At 41.1% G+C, this 14,796-nt stretch overlaps 1 protein-coding gene across 3 annotated transcripts in view; it reads left to right on the forward strand.

The window, feature by feature from the left end:
• The first annotated feature begins 2,050 nt into the window (after positions 1-2,050).
• Positions 2,051-14,796, forward strand: part of polm (polymerase (DNA directed), mu) — a 35,328-nt gene continuing 22,582 nt past the window's right edge. For 2 of the 3 annotated variants that reach the window (XR_015847086.1, XM_088319788.1), the window contains exons 1-7: positions 2,051-2,339; positions 3,892-4,063; positions 4,184-4,285; positions 6,105-6,275; positions 6,345-6,416; positions 12,614-12,734; positions 12,803-12,935. Coding sequence is in view for 2 of the 3 variants with exons in the window: in XM_088319788.1 (XP_088175914.1) it covers positions 2,152-2,339; positions 3,892-4,063; positions 4,184-4,285; positions 6,105-6,275; positions 6,345-6,416; positions 12,614-12,734; positions 12,803-12,935 (959 nt within the window). In the remaining variant the exon portion in view is untranslated. Of the gene's footprint in view, positions 2,340-3,862; positions 4,064-4,183; positions 4,286-6,104; positions 6,276-6,344; positions 6,417-12,613; positions 12,735-12,802; positions 12,936-14,796 lie in introns of all 3 variants that reach the window. The other variant, XM_088319790.1, reaches the window with a different exon arrangement.

The following is a 14,796-nucleotide window of genomic DNA, read 5'->3' on the forward strand; positions in this document are numbered from 1 at the left end:
CTTCTCATCTCTATTCAGATATTAGAATTGTCTTTGTGCCATTGACAACGTACTGAACATCATTGAACAGATCTTTAAGTTTAAAAAAGTACTAATCTTACAGCTGGACTTTAGTCAAAGCATTTTCCCCTATTTATTTTACTTTTATGTATAAGAATGTTTTTGTTATTTTAAGTTAAATAACAAACACTGTTTTTTTGTTGTTGTTTTTCGAAACATGGATTAAAATAAAAGTCAAAGCGAAAAAAATACATCCACCCACCCTCTAAGTTGTGACTTATAAAACAAAATTGTTATTGCAATGTACTAATACAATTCTATTATCAGGTAAACTTTCAACGTGTTCTAATGTTTTTAATCACGTAAGTCCATCCATCCATTATCTGCACCGCTTATCCTCAGTAGGGTCGCGGGGGTGCTGGAGCCCATACCAGCTATCTTTGGGCAGTGGGCAGGGGACACCCTGAACTGGTTGCCAGCCAGTCGCAGGGCACACAGAGGCAGACAACTCACTAGCTCATTCACACCTAGGGACAATTTTGACCGGCCTATTAACCTGACATGTATGTTTTTGGAATGTGGGAAGAAACCGGAATGCCTGGAGGAAATCCATGATGGCACGGGTAGAACATGCAAACCCCACACGAGGGGGCTGCTGTAGCTGGACTTGAACCCTGAATCTCTGCAATGTGGGGCTGCGCACTAAACACTCATCCGCAAGTCCGTAAGTAACCAACCATATTTTTTTGCCTATATTGCAAATTGGATTACAAAAATTCTCAGTCACCTAGAGATATGTTTTCAAAAATATATTAGACAAATATTTTTTTTAACTCAAGCTATTAAGAGAAATAAACTCACTGTGACACGTTGAATACAAAAAGTTTTGAGGGAGTAAACCTTGTCCAAAATTATACAGTACTGCATTATTTCCCCCCCATTTTATTAACACTCCACTTATTGAAACATAAATATTTTGTTTGTTTGTTGTACATGATTCAATTGTTTGTTTGTTTGTACATGATTCAGATTGAATCGTTTCTTGTACATGATTCAATTGTTTGTTTGTTTGTACATGATTCAAATTGAATCGTTTCTCCGGCGCCGTCACGAATGGCAGCCACTCCAGCAGCTCCCGTGTTATTTTCGATTGTTCTCAGTTATTTTCGATTGTTCTCAGCTTAGGGATGCTGCTGGAAAAGTGAATTTCCCTTCGGGGATGAATAAAGTATCTATCTATCTATCTATCTATCTATTACAATTCACGACACAAAAATGTTTTGTTCAGTTACAAATAGTTTTCCACAATCTTCTGCATTTCTTTCATGTTTTATTCTGTTAAAGCTGGTTGGTGTTGGAACATTATGTAATTGTTAAATCCAAGCGTTAGTAAGTTTCCCCTTGAACCAGCTTATTTTCATCTTCTGTTCAGTTAGAACTAGTTGGTATTCCAACAAGACAAACATAGTAATAATAATTCGACAAAATAGTTATTTTGTTTTTTTTATTTTAATTGCTCCTGCTAAATATTATTGCACTTATTTGCACTATTGTTACTATGCACTATTCCTTATTGCATTATTATTACTATAACTGACTAATAAGACCAGTTATTGTAATTGTAATTATTATTTTTGGGCTATTCACCCTGATAGTCTTTTATATATTTTCTTTTCGAAGTCTCTATATTACATGTTTTACCCTGGAGTGCCATGTGTATTTTTGTTGCACAGATATGTTTCACAACGTTTATATCTAGAGCAATTAAAACAATTCTAATTTTAATTCTAGTAACATATGCTGCATTTTCTTTATTTCATGTTTTTGCTAGTGTTATTGTGAACTTAATGGTTTTATACAGCATTTTGAGTTGCATTTCAGTGCCTGAAAAGTGCTACACGAGTTCATGTTGATTTGATTATTTTTCCACAACTGTCGCGATTGTGATTGCGGTGATGGATTGTATCACGTAGTACCAATAAATTCCAGCTAGTGGCGCCCTTAACACCTAGTTGGAAAGTTAGAAAACGATATACAAAGAAGAAAATGCGGAAATGAACAGATCCAAAGATCAACCTAAACTAATAAAGCTGGTATTTATTCATTCAAATATGTTTAATCTATATATTTATGGGCACCGATGAATGAAATATGCTGCCGATAAAGCGGAAAAAAGTGTCCTCGTCCCACATTATCCCAATAAACGACAACCGGAATGACGCGTCCAAGTTCCCCCAGGTGGTAATTTTCCTCCTGGAGAGGAAGATGGGAAAGAGCCGGAGAAATTTCCTCACTGAGCTCGGACGAAGAAAAGGCTTCAGAGTCGACGAAGTCTTTACGTATGTTGTCATTTATAATATATTTGTTCTTTATACAATATTATTTTCCTATACGATGTACTTTTCACAGCTTTTTTCGATGTTAATCTCAAAAGTGTTACTACCTATTATTAGGAATTAAATATTAAAATGTACCGTTTACCAAATGGTTCGAATTAGTTATCTGACTCCAATAACCAAACACAACCTACATTCACCTAACAATGCGCACTCGTTTCTTGATGGAAAAGATGGATAAGAGTAGCCGGCATTTTCACACGGGGGCAGATTTAATTTCTTAAACAATTTAATTAAGTGAACTCCATCGAATATGGCCAAATTAGTGTCGCCCAATTCTCTGTCAAGCCTCCTCTTTTTCGATCTTCTGCTTTTCTTTCTCGGCCCACGTTTTTTCCGCAAGCTGGTGTGCCGGCTCCTCCGATGGGTGTGCCAGGAAAGGCCCCACGTGGAGTCCACAATCTCGGAGAAGAGCGTCCCGATGTCTGGAATTAACCAAAACAACACCGAGCGTTTCAACGTCATCAGGGCCTTGTTCTCCAAACATCGCCCGCCGTCCTCCATCCTGAGTCCTGTTAGCAAAGTTCCCCATCCAAAACATTCCGCATTTGGAACAGCGTGACCTGAAGCCCACTCAGTGAAAATCTTCATTGGACTCAATAATGTAACTTGTATTCAATTGTATAAAATCCCTTATAGTCAAATGTATAAAATTCTTCACCATCTATCTATCTATCTATCTATCTATCTATCTATCTACCTTGGTTATATCCCTCAAGAGGGGTGACTGACAGAGTGGCCATGTCACTCGGGTTAGGGTGACACAACACACTCTTTTGTTCAACAGCAGGGTCCAACAGCTTTCACTGGTTTACCCCTGGCGCATAATACAGGTGCCCTGCCCATCCCTTAGAACATCCCACTATCCTTTTACAACATCTCCCCACTCATTCATAATTTGTTGGTGATAGGAATGAGTGGAAAAGTTTAACACTTTTACAAAATACTCTCGAGGTCCACAGCACATTTATTAGATGGGTTTAAAAATGTGTAATAATAATAGTAAACAATCATTAAGCAATGCAATACAGTCGTTACAGTGGCATGTAGTGAATGTATGGTCTAGTGAGCATCATTCAGATAAAAAATAATTGAACTATCATCTTATTCATCATTTGATTGTCAGCGCAAGGAAGCAATATATAAACTGTAGCTGAGGGGAAAAAAGTTCCTGCAACAAGAAAAATTACTGGATGGCTTGACTTGCTGTTAGTACTTTGCTAATACCATTACAAATTCTATTGTTTGGGGCTAAGATGTGTGGCAAATCATTATTGAAAATTCCCCAAAATTGAAAAGGAGAATCCAAAAGTTGAAGAGAACGAACTTTAACACGGAATAAACACAACCATTTATTTTTATATTTCCATAATGACAGGTGAGGCACAGTGTCATCTGCCTCCCCTTACAGTTGTTGTAAAGCTTTGTGTCAGCTCCATTTTTCATATTGGTTCACTTTTGCATAGTTGAAGGCAGACATGTGATATCTCATCAGTGAAAATGTCACGCACGTTGTCTCCGAGAAGAACTCTGGGGACGACGTCAGAAGGTGGATGAGTTCTCAGGGTCACAAACCAGAAACTTGTCATCTGGTGGACATCAACTGGTTGACAGAGAGCTTGAGCGCTGGATGCCCCGTTGACGTCCAGCAGAGACATTTACTGACGGTAGGAAACCAAATAAATGCACCGAGATGATGTTTGTGTCAACGCTTCCTGCGGCAAAAAGTGTAAAGGAAATTTGAAGGTTAGCTTAATAATGTTTTTTTATTGAATAATCTTTTGCAGGGGCAGCCAACATCAAGTGAAGCCAAGTCGCCGACCTTCTCAATACCCAGTTATGCCTGTCAGAGGAAGACCACCCTGCACCATCACAACACTGTCTTTATTGTGCGTCCCCTTCATAAGTGCTGGCTTCAGAATAGAAGTACTATAAAACACATTTTATGTTAATTCAAAGAGCAGTGTGTATTATTTAGCGCCTCCTAGTGGCACAGTTCTGAGGTCATGGGTTCGAATCCACCTACCTGCCTTCCTGAGTTTGCATGTTCTCCCCGTGCCTGCGTGGGTTTTCTCCGGGCACTCCGGTTTCCTCTCACCTTCCCAAAACATGCATGTTAGGTTAATTGGCCGGTCTAAATTGTCCGTAGGTGTGGATGAGCGAGTGTTTGTCGTTCTCTGTGTGCCCTGCAACTGGCTGGGAAACCAGTTCAGGGTGTCCCCTCCCACTGCCTGAAGATGGGTAGTATCGGCTCCAGTACCCCTGCGACTCAACAGAGCATGAGCGGTGAAGATAATGCATGGATAGTAAATGAGTCGTTTGGGAGACATTCCTGCATAAAAATTAATTATGCTAATTTCTCGACCATTGGCTTCAAAAACAATCTTAAACAGGCCCTGTTTAATTGACCCGCCAACAATTTCAAACCTAATTTCACCCTATCGGTAGAAAGAGTTGTGATTTTATTCCAGCGTCACTGCCCCTTTAAAATGACCAGAATTAGCTCCCTTTCCTTCTGGACTCGTCCGCACGCATTCTTTCATCGATACGTGGGCCATACGCTGAAACACCTCAGAGCCAGAAAGAGAACAACTCAAGTCACAACTTCTATGGTGACTGTTCAAACTAAACATCATACTGTTGGTTCTAGGGGAAGATGTTAGCGAAATCTTCTGTACAAAGGAATCACTCCGATTTGATTAGCATTATAGCGGGAACCTTTTGGTCTCTTTTGCTCGTTATTAAACCTTTTCTTACCTGGTCGATTTCCCCAGTGCGTTTTCTTTCTCTTGTCTATGTTGATTACGTGTATTAATTAATCGTTTTATTTTATATTACATTGCAGGGTTTCTTGGTTCCATCTCTTTCTGGATTAGTGATTAGTATCAGAATTCCAATAACTCAAAGTGATAACTTGATTTAAAATTACAATAATTTGTAGTGAGTTTCTGCTCCTTCAGTCAATAAGAGAGAAAGTTCAAAACTAAACTGTATGGTGAAGTGCTAGTGACATCTAGGGGCGAATTTGCTAACTGATTGCACTTAAGAATAATTATTTTCAACCCTAAATATATTAAAATGAAAGCAGAAAACCCTACACAATACAGAATAAATTGACACCTAGTGGTCAAATAATACACACTGTCCCTTTAAATTAGTTTGTGTACGGATTATGAAATAGATTTCGAAAAATCAATTTGTTATTTTTTTTGTTCATCAATAAAATCATTTCGATTTTGAAAGTCAACTTTATTTAGTGTTTTGAATGTGGCAGTTTTTGTTTATAAATTGAATGAATCCTGTTAAGAATAAATAGTTAGAATGGACATTTATAGTTTTGCTTTCTCGCGAACATTTAGTTATTGATGTGTTTTGTTTTATTAATTAAACTGTTTTTTTTTTTCTTTAGGATTATTTTTTTATGTTTTCAAAAAATGTTTTACTTAAATGTGTTTTTTCCATGTTTTTAGTTACGTCATTTAGGATTTGCCACAGTGTCCCCTAAAGTTATATGTAATTTCCGCGTACGTTTTGACTTTATTTAAAAAATAGTAATATATTAATAAAAAACAATTTATTACTGCTTGTGTATGTATTATTTTAAGAAAAGTAGAAGTTCCTTATGTATATATTTTTTTCAGGACAGCCAAAGTTCAAATCTAAAGATCGCTGAAGTCTCTTCTAAATCCTCTTATAACCCTTTTTCAGGATGCTTTATCATTGTTGGCTGAAAATGCAGAACTCACTAAAGACGAGGGTCGTGCAGTGGCCTTCCGCCGCGCTGCAGCAGTGCTTAAGTTCTTCCCCCTGCCACTGGCGGATGCCCAGCAGCTTAGAGGATGCCCCTGCGTGGGCCGACACTCTTTAGGGGTCATCCAGGTGGGTTGGAGGGTCTTGCAACGATGCTTTGTTCTACGGTGCTTGAGCAATTCTGTGTTCCCTTGGTAGGACATCTTGGAAAATGGGTCGTCGCATGAAGTGGAGGCCACCAGGCAGTCTGAGCGTTTCCTTGCCATGAAGGTACTACCATTTTTTTAAAGCACCATTACTAGTCTAAGGCTAGGTTCACACTGCAGGAAAATCAGATCATATTTTTGCATGAACGCGACGTAAATCCAACCTGTTAAAGTCCGTCCGAAAGGCACATATCCGCTTTTTTTCACACCACAACCAGGACAATTCCATATGTGGTCCTAAATCCGATGCATATCTCACCCTTTGGAATGTGACTGCCGTGTGAACAATCGAGACCTGCGACCTGCATGTCATCGATAGACAGGAGGAAGTGGAGAAATCAACAACCATTGCGAACTTAAACCTGGAGAGCATTCAACGGAAGGAAAGGGAGGTTCTGGATTTAATTCATAAATAGGGGGTCAAGTCTGTTCAGCCTCCTTTCAACTTGCTAAATACGCTCTGCCGTGACCATTCATGGGTACTTCCGCAATAACTGGGCGCATCGCGTGTAAAGTCACATGTCCTAAAGCGGGACACTCATGTCGTTCACTTGGGAGATAACATACAAGTCACATTCAGTCGGAAATATGAACGATTTTCACCAAAACATCGTAATTGAGCATCAAGTGTGAACCTTGCCTAAGTCAGGGGTCAACAACCTTTTTTAAGCTGAGAGCTACTATTTGTTACTGATGGGCGCTAAAGGCTACCATTTTGATATTTCTATAATAACCTGCTAGTACTATGTTATTACCAGTTTGTAATTATTAGAAGTTATGTCAACCACTTAAACATCATGTCAGTTGGAAATCAGATTTACTAGAAAATCGCAATCGCTATTTTTCAGACCCCGTCTGCGGGCTACTTAGGTTTTTTAGGGGTCTACCTGGTGCTTGTGGTCAACAGGATAGAGACCCCTGTTTTAGCTACCTTGCTCTCGAGTTGTTATAGACACTTGTACATTCGATTGCCCCAATAAAACAAGTATATGCCAATACTAAAAACTGATAATACTCTAACATAAAATTTCCCACTCTCAAAATGTCTCACAATTGTGAATAAATTGATCTTTGATATTTTGCGTGAAATGACTTTTGAATGACTTTTTTCAAAATACTCCAAGGTCTAGGTTTATTTTATTTTTCTTTCATGAGGGCCCGGTCACAAAGCCGTTTGCGTCTGTATCGCGGGTAAAATTTTGCGTTTTTTTTTTGGCCCGTGGTTGCCCGCGATGGAAAATGCGCAAAATTGGCCAACCCGCTGTTCATCGGTGGTATGCCCGCAAAACAGACGCCGGCGACTGTTCCGCTTCCTCATCGCGTCATTTCCGCGTCATTTTCTCGTGTGGACCACGGGTATAAAAGCTGCCGAGCCGGCGTTATGCCGAGAAATGCATCCTTGCCGAGATTTGCATCCCCTCGCTACTACAACCACTTTTACCTCGTTTTATCTAACTTTTACATCACTTTTAGGGAATTTAATGGCGAACATATAACCAAAACCACTTCGTCTTGCATTTGTTGGGAATGTAATACAACTTAAACCATTCCGTCTTTGTATTTGTTGTGAATGTAATCGAACGGTAATGCACGCCGTATACAAATCACTTTTGAGCAGTTAACATGTTTATTTTGTCTTTTTCTATTCAAATCGCTCGTATTGAAACTGTTATGCACTCTACCATAAAGCTTATTTCTGCATAATAAGCTTTACGGTAGAGTGCATAACAGTTCTCAAAAGTGATTTATATACGGTGTGCATTACCGTTCGATTACGTTCACAACAAAAACAAAGACGGAATGGTTTAAGTTGTATTACATTCCCAACAAATGCAAGACAAAGTGGATTTGGTCATATTTTCGCCATTACATTCCCTAAAAGTGATATAAAAGTGAGATAAAACGAGGTAAAAGTGGTTGTAGTAGCGAGGGGATGCAAATCTCGGCAAGGATGCATTTCTCGGCATAACACCGGGCTGTAGAAATCATAACCGCTCAAGACACAGTCCCGTGAAGATCAAGATTTCAAGCTATGGCACCGAAGAAGCCAATATGTGTCACGAGGTGGAAGGGGTGACCGGAACGGAGGCAGGAGGCAGGAAGGGAGAACTCAATTGCGTGACGATCAAAACCTTTATTTACCAAAATAAAAGTTGTCCAAAACTCAGGGACAAGACAGAACAAACAGGCTTTAACAAAAACGTGCAAACACAGGTTTCTTCCGACTCAACTAAACAGGACAAGGCATAACAGAACGGACAATGTGTATCAGAAAATGCAATGAACCAGCACCCGCCATACCCACAAGCCAACCTTAAATAGCAGCCACGCAATTAGCTGATCTGCTTCAGCTGGTGCCCAGGGGGTGGGGCAGACCGGTTGCCACAGCGACCATGACAGAGCCCCCCCCCTTTAAGGGACAGCTCCTGAGGTCCCCAAAAGAAAATATTACTACCTCGCGCCCCGGACTGGTTCGACGCTCGGCAGGGTGGGTCCGGCGGGCAAACTGGACAGGCGAAAACAGACAGGCAGAACCGGCGAAAACAGGACAGGTAAACAAGGGAGTCGGACAGGCAGAATCAGAACCGGCAAAATCAGGACAGGCAGAATCAGAACCGGCAAACAGGACAGGTAAACAAGGGAATCAGGAGAGTCGGACTCAGGACAGGCGGAATCAGGAGAGTCGGACTCAGGACAGGCAGAATCAGAACAGGCAAGACGGGACAGGCGGAATCAGAACAGGCAAGACGGGACAGGCGGAATATGAACAGTCAGGCCGGGGAGTCGGACTGGCAGGCCGAGGAGTCGAACAGGCAGGCCGGGGAGTCGAACAGGCAGGCCGGGGAGTCGAACAGGCAGGCCGGGGAGTCGAACAGGCAGGCCGGGGAGTCGAACAGGCAGGCCGGAGAGTCGAACAGGCAGGCCGGAGAGTCGAACAGGCAGGCCAGAGAGTCGAACAGGCAGGCCGGAGAGTCGAACAGGACAGGCGAAAACAGGACAGTCGGAGTCGGACTGGCAGGCAGCGGAGTCGGAGTCGGACTGGCAGGCGTCAAATCCTCCTGGGACCCCATTCGAGGCACAGCATTGGCCACGACGGGCGGGGCCGTGGTTCGAACGGGCAGGGAAGGTTACCTCAATGGGTGCTTGCCAAACGGCGTCCTCCAACTCTCCCCAAATCGCGCTGGGATCGTTCGCTGAGTTCACTTCTGGTTGGCTCATTCTGTCACGAGGTGGAAGGGGTGACCGGAACGGAGGTAGGAGGCAGGAAGGGAGAACTCAATTGCGTGACGATCAAAACCTTTATTTACCAAAATAAAAGTTGTCCAAAACTCGGGGACAAGACAGAACAAACAGCCTTTAACAAAAACGTGCAAACACAGGTTTCTTCCGACTCAACTAAACAGGACAAGGCATAACAGAACGGACAATGTGTATCTGAAAATGCAATGAGCCAGCACCCGCCATACCCACAACCCAACCTTAAATAGCAGCCACGCAATTAGCTGATCTGCTTCAGCTGGTGCCCAGGGGGCGAGGCAGACCGGTCGCCACAGCGACCATGACAATATGTTATTATTGTACCGTATTTTCCGCACTATAAGGCGCACCGGGTTATAGGGCGCACCCCGAAAAAATAGTTTTTGGTCCTATTTTTGACATACATAAGACGCACCGGATTATAAGGCGCTACAATGGGAACGTCGACAAAACAGTCAGATAGTTCAGTCCAACTTCTTACCCCCTTAACATTCCGAAAGCTTGCAAAGACGCAAATACGTGTCGAGAACACGTGCGGATGCGGTGTCCGTAAGATGTCACTCAAATGCATCGTTCCATCATTCGGAAGGTTAAAGTCTTGGGATTCAAGAAATGATAACCATTCCTTAGTATCTATTTTCTTTTTCGCTCGCAACTTTACTGTGCATATGACAATAAACACTTGGAATTGAGTTTAATTTAAAAATAGACACTCCATTCCATCCATTATCTGCACCGCTTATCACAGAAACATCGAGTTCAGTCTGAAACAAGATACAGGGACAATATAAAACCCGGAATAGCTCACCGAAGTCATTGTGTTCATAATAATGTGCAGGCAATGTCCTCTTATATCCGTGAGGGTAGTAAATCCAGGAGAATACAATATTTACAAATACAGAATAGAAAAAAATGCTTTCTCTATGCCCTCAGCCACATGCTATACGCATTCATCTTTTTTGGCCAATTGCAGGCTTTGTTTCGCCGTTTAAGCCAATGGCAGCCTGTAAATGATAAAAAGGATCCGCCCCTTGACCTCCGAATAACTTTAGCCAATAGTGATCGATTCAACTGATGATTGACACATCTTTTTCGGCCAATTGCAGGCTTTGTTTGCCGTTTAAGCCAATGGCAGCCTGTAAATGATAAAAAGGATTCGCCTCTTGACCTCCGAATAACTTTAGCCAATAGTAATCGATTCAAATAATGATTGACACATTGGTTAGCCAATGAAACGCCGGTAAATAAATCCCAGCATCCACCGCGTACTACTTGGCGTTCGGGGGAAAATCTAGTCGGCGGCTGCAAGTTAGTTGGAAAACTTTGCAACTTTAAAATTGATCCATAAGTAAGGCGCACTGTATTATAAGGCGCATGGTCAGCTTTTGAAAAAAATAAAGGCTTTTAGGTGCGCCTTATAGTGCGGAAAATACGGTAATAGTTTTTCATTTTTATTTTATTATCTTGTTATGAAATGAAAATAAATGTCAAGAAATAAAAATGGATTAAGACGAGGTCACTACGGTGACGGGGATCCATGTTCACCCCTTGACGTCTCGAGCACAACTGACGTGTGCTTGGCAAATCGCGCTGTATATACGCGGAGAAAGGCGTTTGACCGTCACACGCGTAACACGCTAATTTCACGTAATAACACCGCGATACAGGCGCAGAACATGCTATGACCGTGCTCCACCCACGATTACCCGCTGAAATTTCGCGTCCTACCGACGTGTAACCACGCCCTGGCCGCGGCCATAGCACGTCGTTCCGCGTCATTTCCGCGTCATTACCTCGTGTGTACCACGTGTGCCGCCCGCGGTTAACACGTGGTCTAAAGTTTTGAGCAGCGCAAAACTTTTTCGCGCGGCCAACCGCGTGTGAATTTCCGACCGCGAGTAAAGCACTGCTGTATCTCGTCTATATGGCGATCTCAAAGCGTCCAACAGCGTCTGCTTCACGAGCAGAAATTTCTGGCCGTGATTCAGCCTCGATACGCCCGTGAAAGGCTGTGTGACCGGGCCCTAACGTTTTGAGCAGCGCAAAACTTTTTCGCGCGGCCAACCGCTTGTGAATTTCCGACCGCGAGTAAAGCACTGCTGTATCTCGTCTATATGGCGATCTCAAAGCGTCCAACAGCGTCTGCTTCACGAGCAGAAATTTCTGGCCGTGATTCAGCCTCGATACGCCCGTGAAAGGCTGTGTGACCGGGCCCTAACGTTTTGAGCAGCGCAAAACTTTTTCGCGCTGCCAACCGTGTGTGAATTTCCGACCGCGTGTAAAGCACTGCTGTATCTCGTCTGTATGGCGATCTCAAAGCGTTCAATAGCGTCCGCTTCACAGGCAGAAATTTCTGGCCGTGATTCAGCCTCGATACAGACGCAAACGGCTGTGTGACCGGGCCCTAAGCTGAGCCTCACCTAAAGGGAGCTGACATAAATATCCCACATCTTGCTACTACGAGTACCCAAAAACCAAAAATTTAGCGAAAGGCTGGGCAAAAAATCAGAAGAAAAATGGTGCAGTTCAGTCACTTTGAGTCTTCGTAGTTTGTACTCTTTCTTGTGCTCATTATCAGCGGTATTCGGTTGCCTGGCACAATTCAGCAACAACTAGTGGTAAAATAATACAAATTGTCCCTTTCAAGAAAGTGTTTCTTTTTGGTAGAAAGTTGCCTTTTAAAACATTGCTATCCAATCGGAAGATTTTTTTAATCATCAATACAATAAGAAATATAGAAATAGATTCATTATTTTCCTGATTAATTTGGTGCAGCCAAAGAGCCTTAATCAACTAAAACAATAGGAGAAAGTCTGACTGGTGAAACACTTAGCAAGTTTATTTGAAACTTTAAACAAACGCCCCCCTAAACACATTGGTGCTCCACACTGGCAGCCATTGTCACCTAGTGCAACACAACCTTGGCGCTATGCCAGTGTTTTACTGGAACTTGTTCTTCTCAATCCTCAGTACTTTACCAGTGATTTGAATTGTTTGATTCAGAATTTGACAGGAATCTTTGGAGTGGGTGCCAAGACGGCAGCCCAGTGGTTCCAGGAAGGCATCCAAAACGTCGCTCAGCTAAGTCGATCGGGACGTGTCCTCAATCGGGCGCAGCAGGCGGGTGAGCACCAGCAGTCTCGTCTTAAGTCTTCTCTCCTAGTGAATTTTGACCGTTCGTGTCTTTTTTAGGCGTGGCTTACTATAATGAACTGACGGAGGCTGTCACAGAGGCTGAGGCCAATGCCGTCCGCCAGATTGTAGAGCAGATTGTTGAAGCTGAGCTGCCAGGCGCCCGGGTTACTTTAGTGGGAGGCTTCAGGAGGTAACATTGAATATCATGTGTAAATCCAGGCTGTGTTAGAAAATAAACCTGTAATTTACTCATTCAGTACCATGACATATAAATACATTTTCAAAAGCATTGTCCCTAAGTGCCAAAATGTTAAAATATGTTGTGTTTTGTTGTTATATTTAGAAGAAAAAAACTGGCCAAATGGTTTGGCGCTGCTCATCGGTAAATATCAAGCCTCTAGGAATTATTTCAGTATGATAAATCACCACTAAATGGCAGGAATGGCATTGATCTTAGCTTTGTCCACACATTAAGGAGGCCCACACTTCTAAGTGTTGCTTTGCTTCCTCTATCCATCGATTGAGAGTGTGTGGGTGGCCCCCGAGTGACTGAAATTGTGTGAGCACGTCACCAGAAACAAGGGATACTAAAAGGTTCTTGCAAAGTTCATGTATCGTTTGTGCAGAAATTCAGTGTTCTTCCCAAAACATTTTTTTTTTTCCTGCAATGTGAAAAAAAAACCATTAATGTCGTGATAACACGTCAATGGCACTGAATGAGTTATTGGGGAAATTATGTGCTTCTTAATTTGCTTGCTGTGGTGAACTGAAAAGCGAAAATTTTGGTCTACTAATGTTGCTCATTTTAACCCATTAGCTGTAAATAGCGTTGAATATGTAAAAATAATTTTCTTTATGTTTTACATAGGTTTAGGTTTTCACAATTTTCAAATGAATTACGTAAACCTTTATAATAAAAACCATTATTTAAAACCATGCAAAAAAAAACTTGCAAAAATGTCACAAGATACTGCAAACTAGGATAACAACGTATTTACCTTCAAAGAGCTCTGAGTGCTTTGTTGGAGCTTCTGGGTATTTAAAGTTTGTTGTGTGGCTTTTCATTATAAAGAGTCTAAAGAAAACAATGAACCTAGACTGCTTAGTGAGCTTCCATATACAGGATTATTAAGTTATTTACAGCCAAAAGAACTGCAAGCTGTAGTAAAAATTATGTCCTATATATATAATGGACTTAACCACAGTATAATTTAGTGTTGCACGTGACTAATAGCTTTGCATGTAAGTGTACATCAAATTATTGTGAGTAAGTTTTAAGTTTTGTTTTATCTCCTAGTCATATGTACTCATGAAAAGAGACATATACGTCATGTAAACCAAAGGTTCCTGAACTCTACGATGACAAGCCAGGCCCCTTAGAGAAAAAGAAAACATTTAAATAAGCATATGTCAGATTAAAGAACATATGTTCTATTTGCAGGTCATTTTGCCTAATGTGTTTGTTCACCTTACCGTATGTTGTTTTTAACTTTTTTTCTAGTAGTATACTTTTATAAATAATACAAACAATTTTTTTCAAGAAAAATTCAATTAAAATCCTTAAGTGTTTTACTTTATTCTTATTTTTTTCCGGTCCTGCTTGCTACTATGAACTTATTATGATCGGCATAAACTTGGGAAAAAATATACTTAAATGAAAAAACATCAAATGAAATGGTAGCAAGCTCGCATTTTTCAATTTTCGTTAAAAATCAAAACCATTATTTTACCATATTTTATAAAACTTTTTATAAAAGGAGAAAAATAATACTTAATATATGCAGATTAAGTTGTTTTTACGGTTAAAAAAGAGCAAAAATGATACTAAATTATCTGCCGTATAAACAAACTTTATTTCCGCTGAAAGATAATTGTAATCGTTTTATTTTCATTTTTTAAGAAGTTACAGATATAGTGGCTACATTTAGTGACACCGTAAGAATCTATGAGAATAAAAAATCTTATATTAAACAAAATTATATGGCCGTATTTTCAAAAAAAATTTTTGGGCTGAATGGGTGGATCCTTAATCACTAGGGCACCACTTCCTG

The sequence above is a fragment of the Urocampus carinirostris genome, chromosome 16 (genome assembly GCF_059441175.1).
Source record: "Urocampus carinirostris isolate Australia breed hairy pipefish chromosome 16, RoL_Ucar_1.0, whole genome shotgun sequence".
NCBI lineage: Eukaryota > Metazoa > Chordata > Actinopteri > Syngnathiformes > Syngnathidae > Urocampus > Urocampus carinirostris.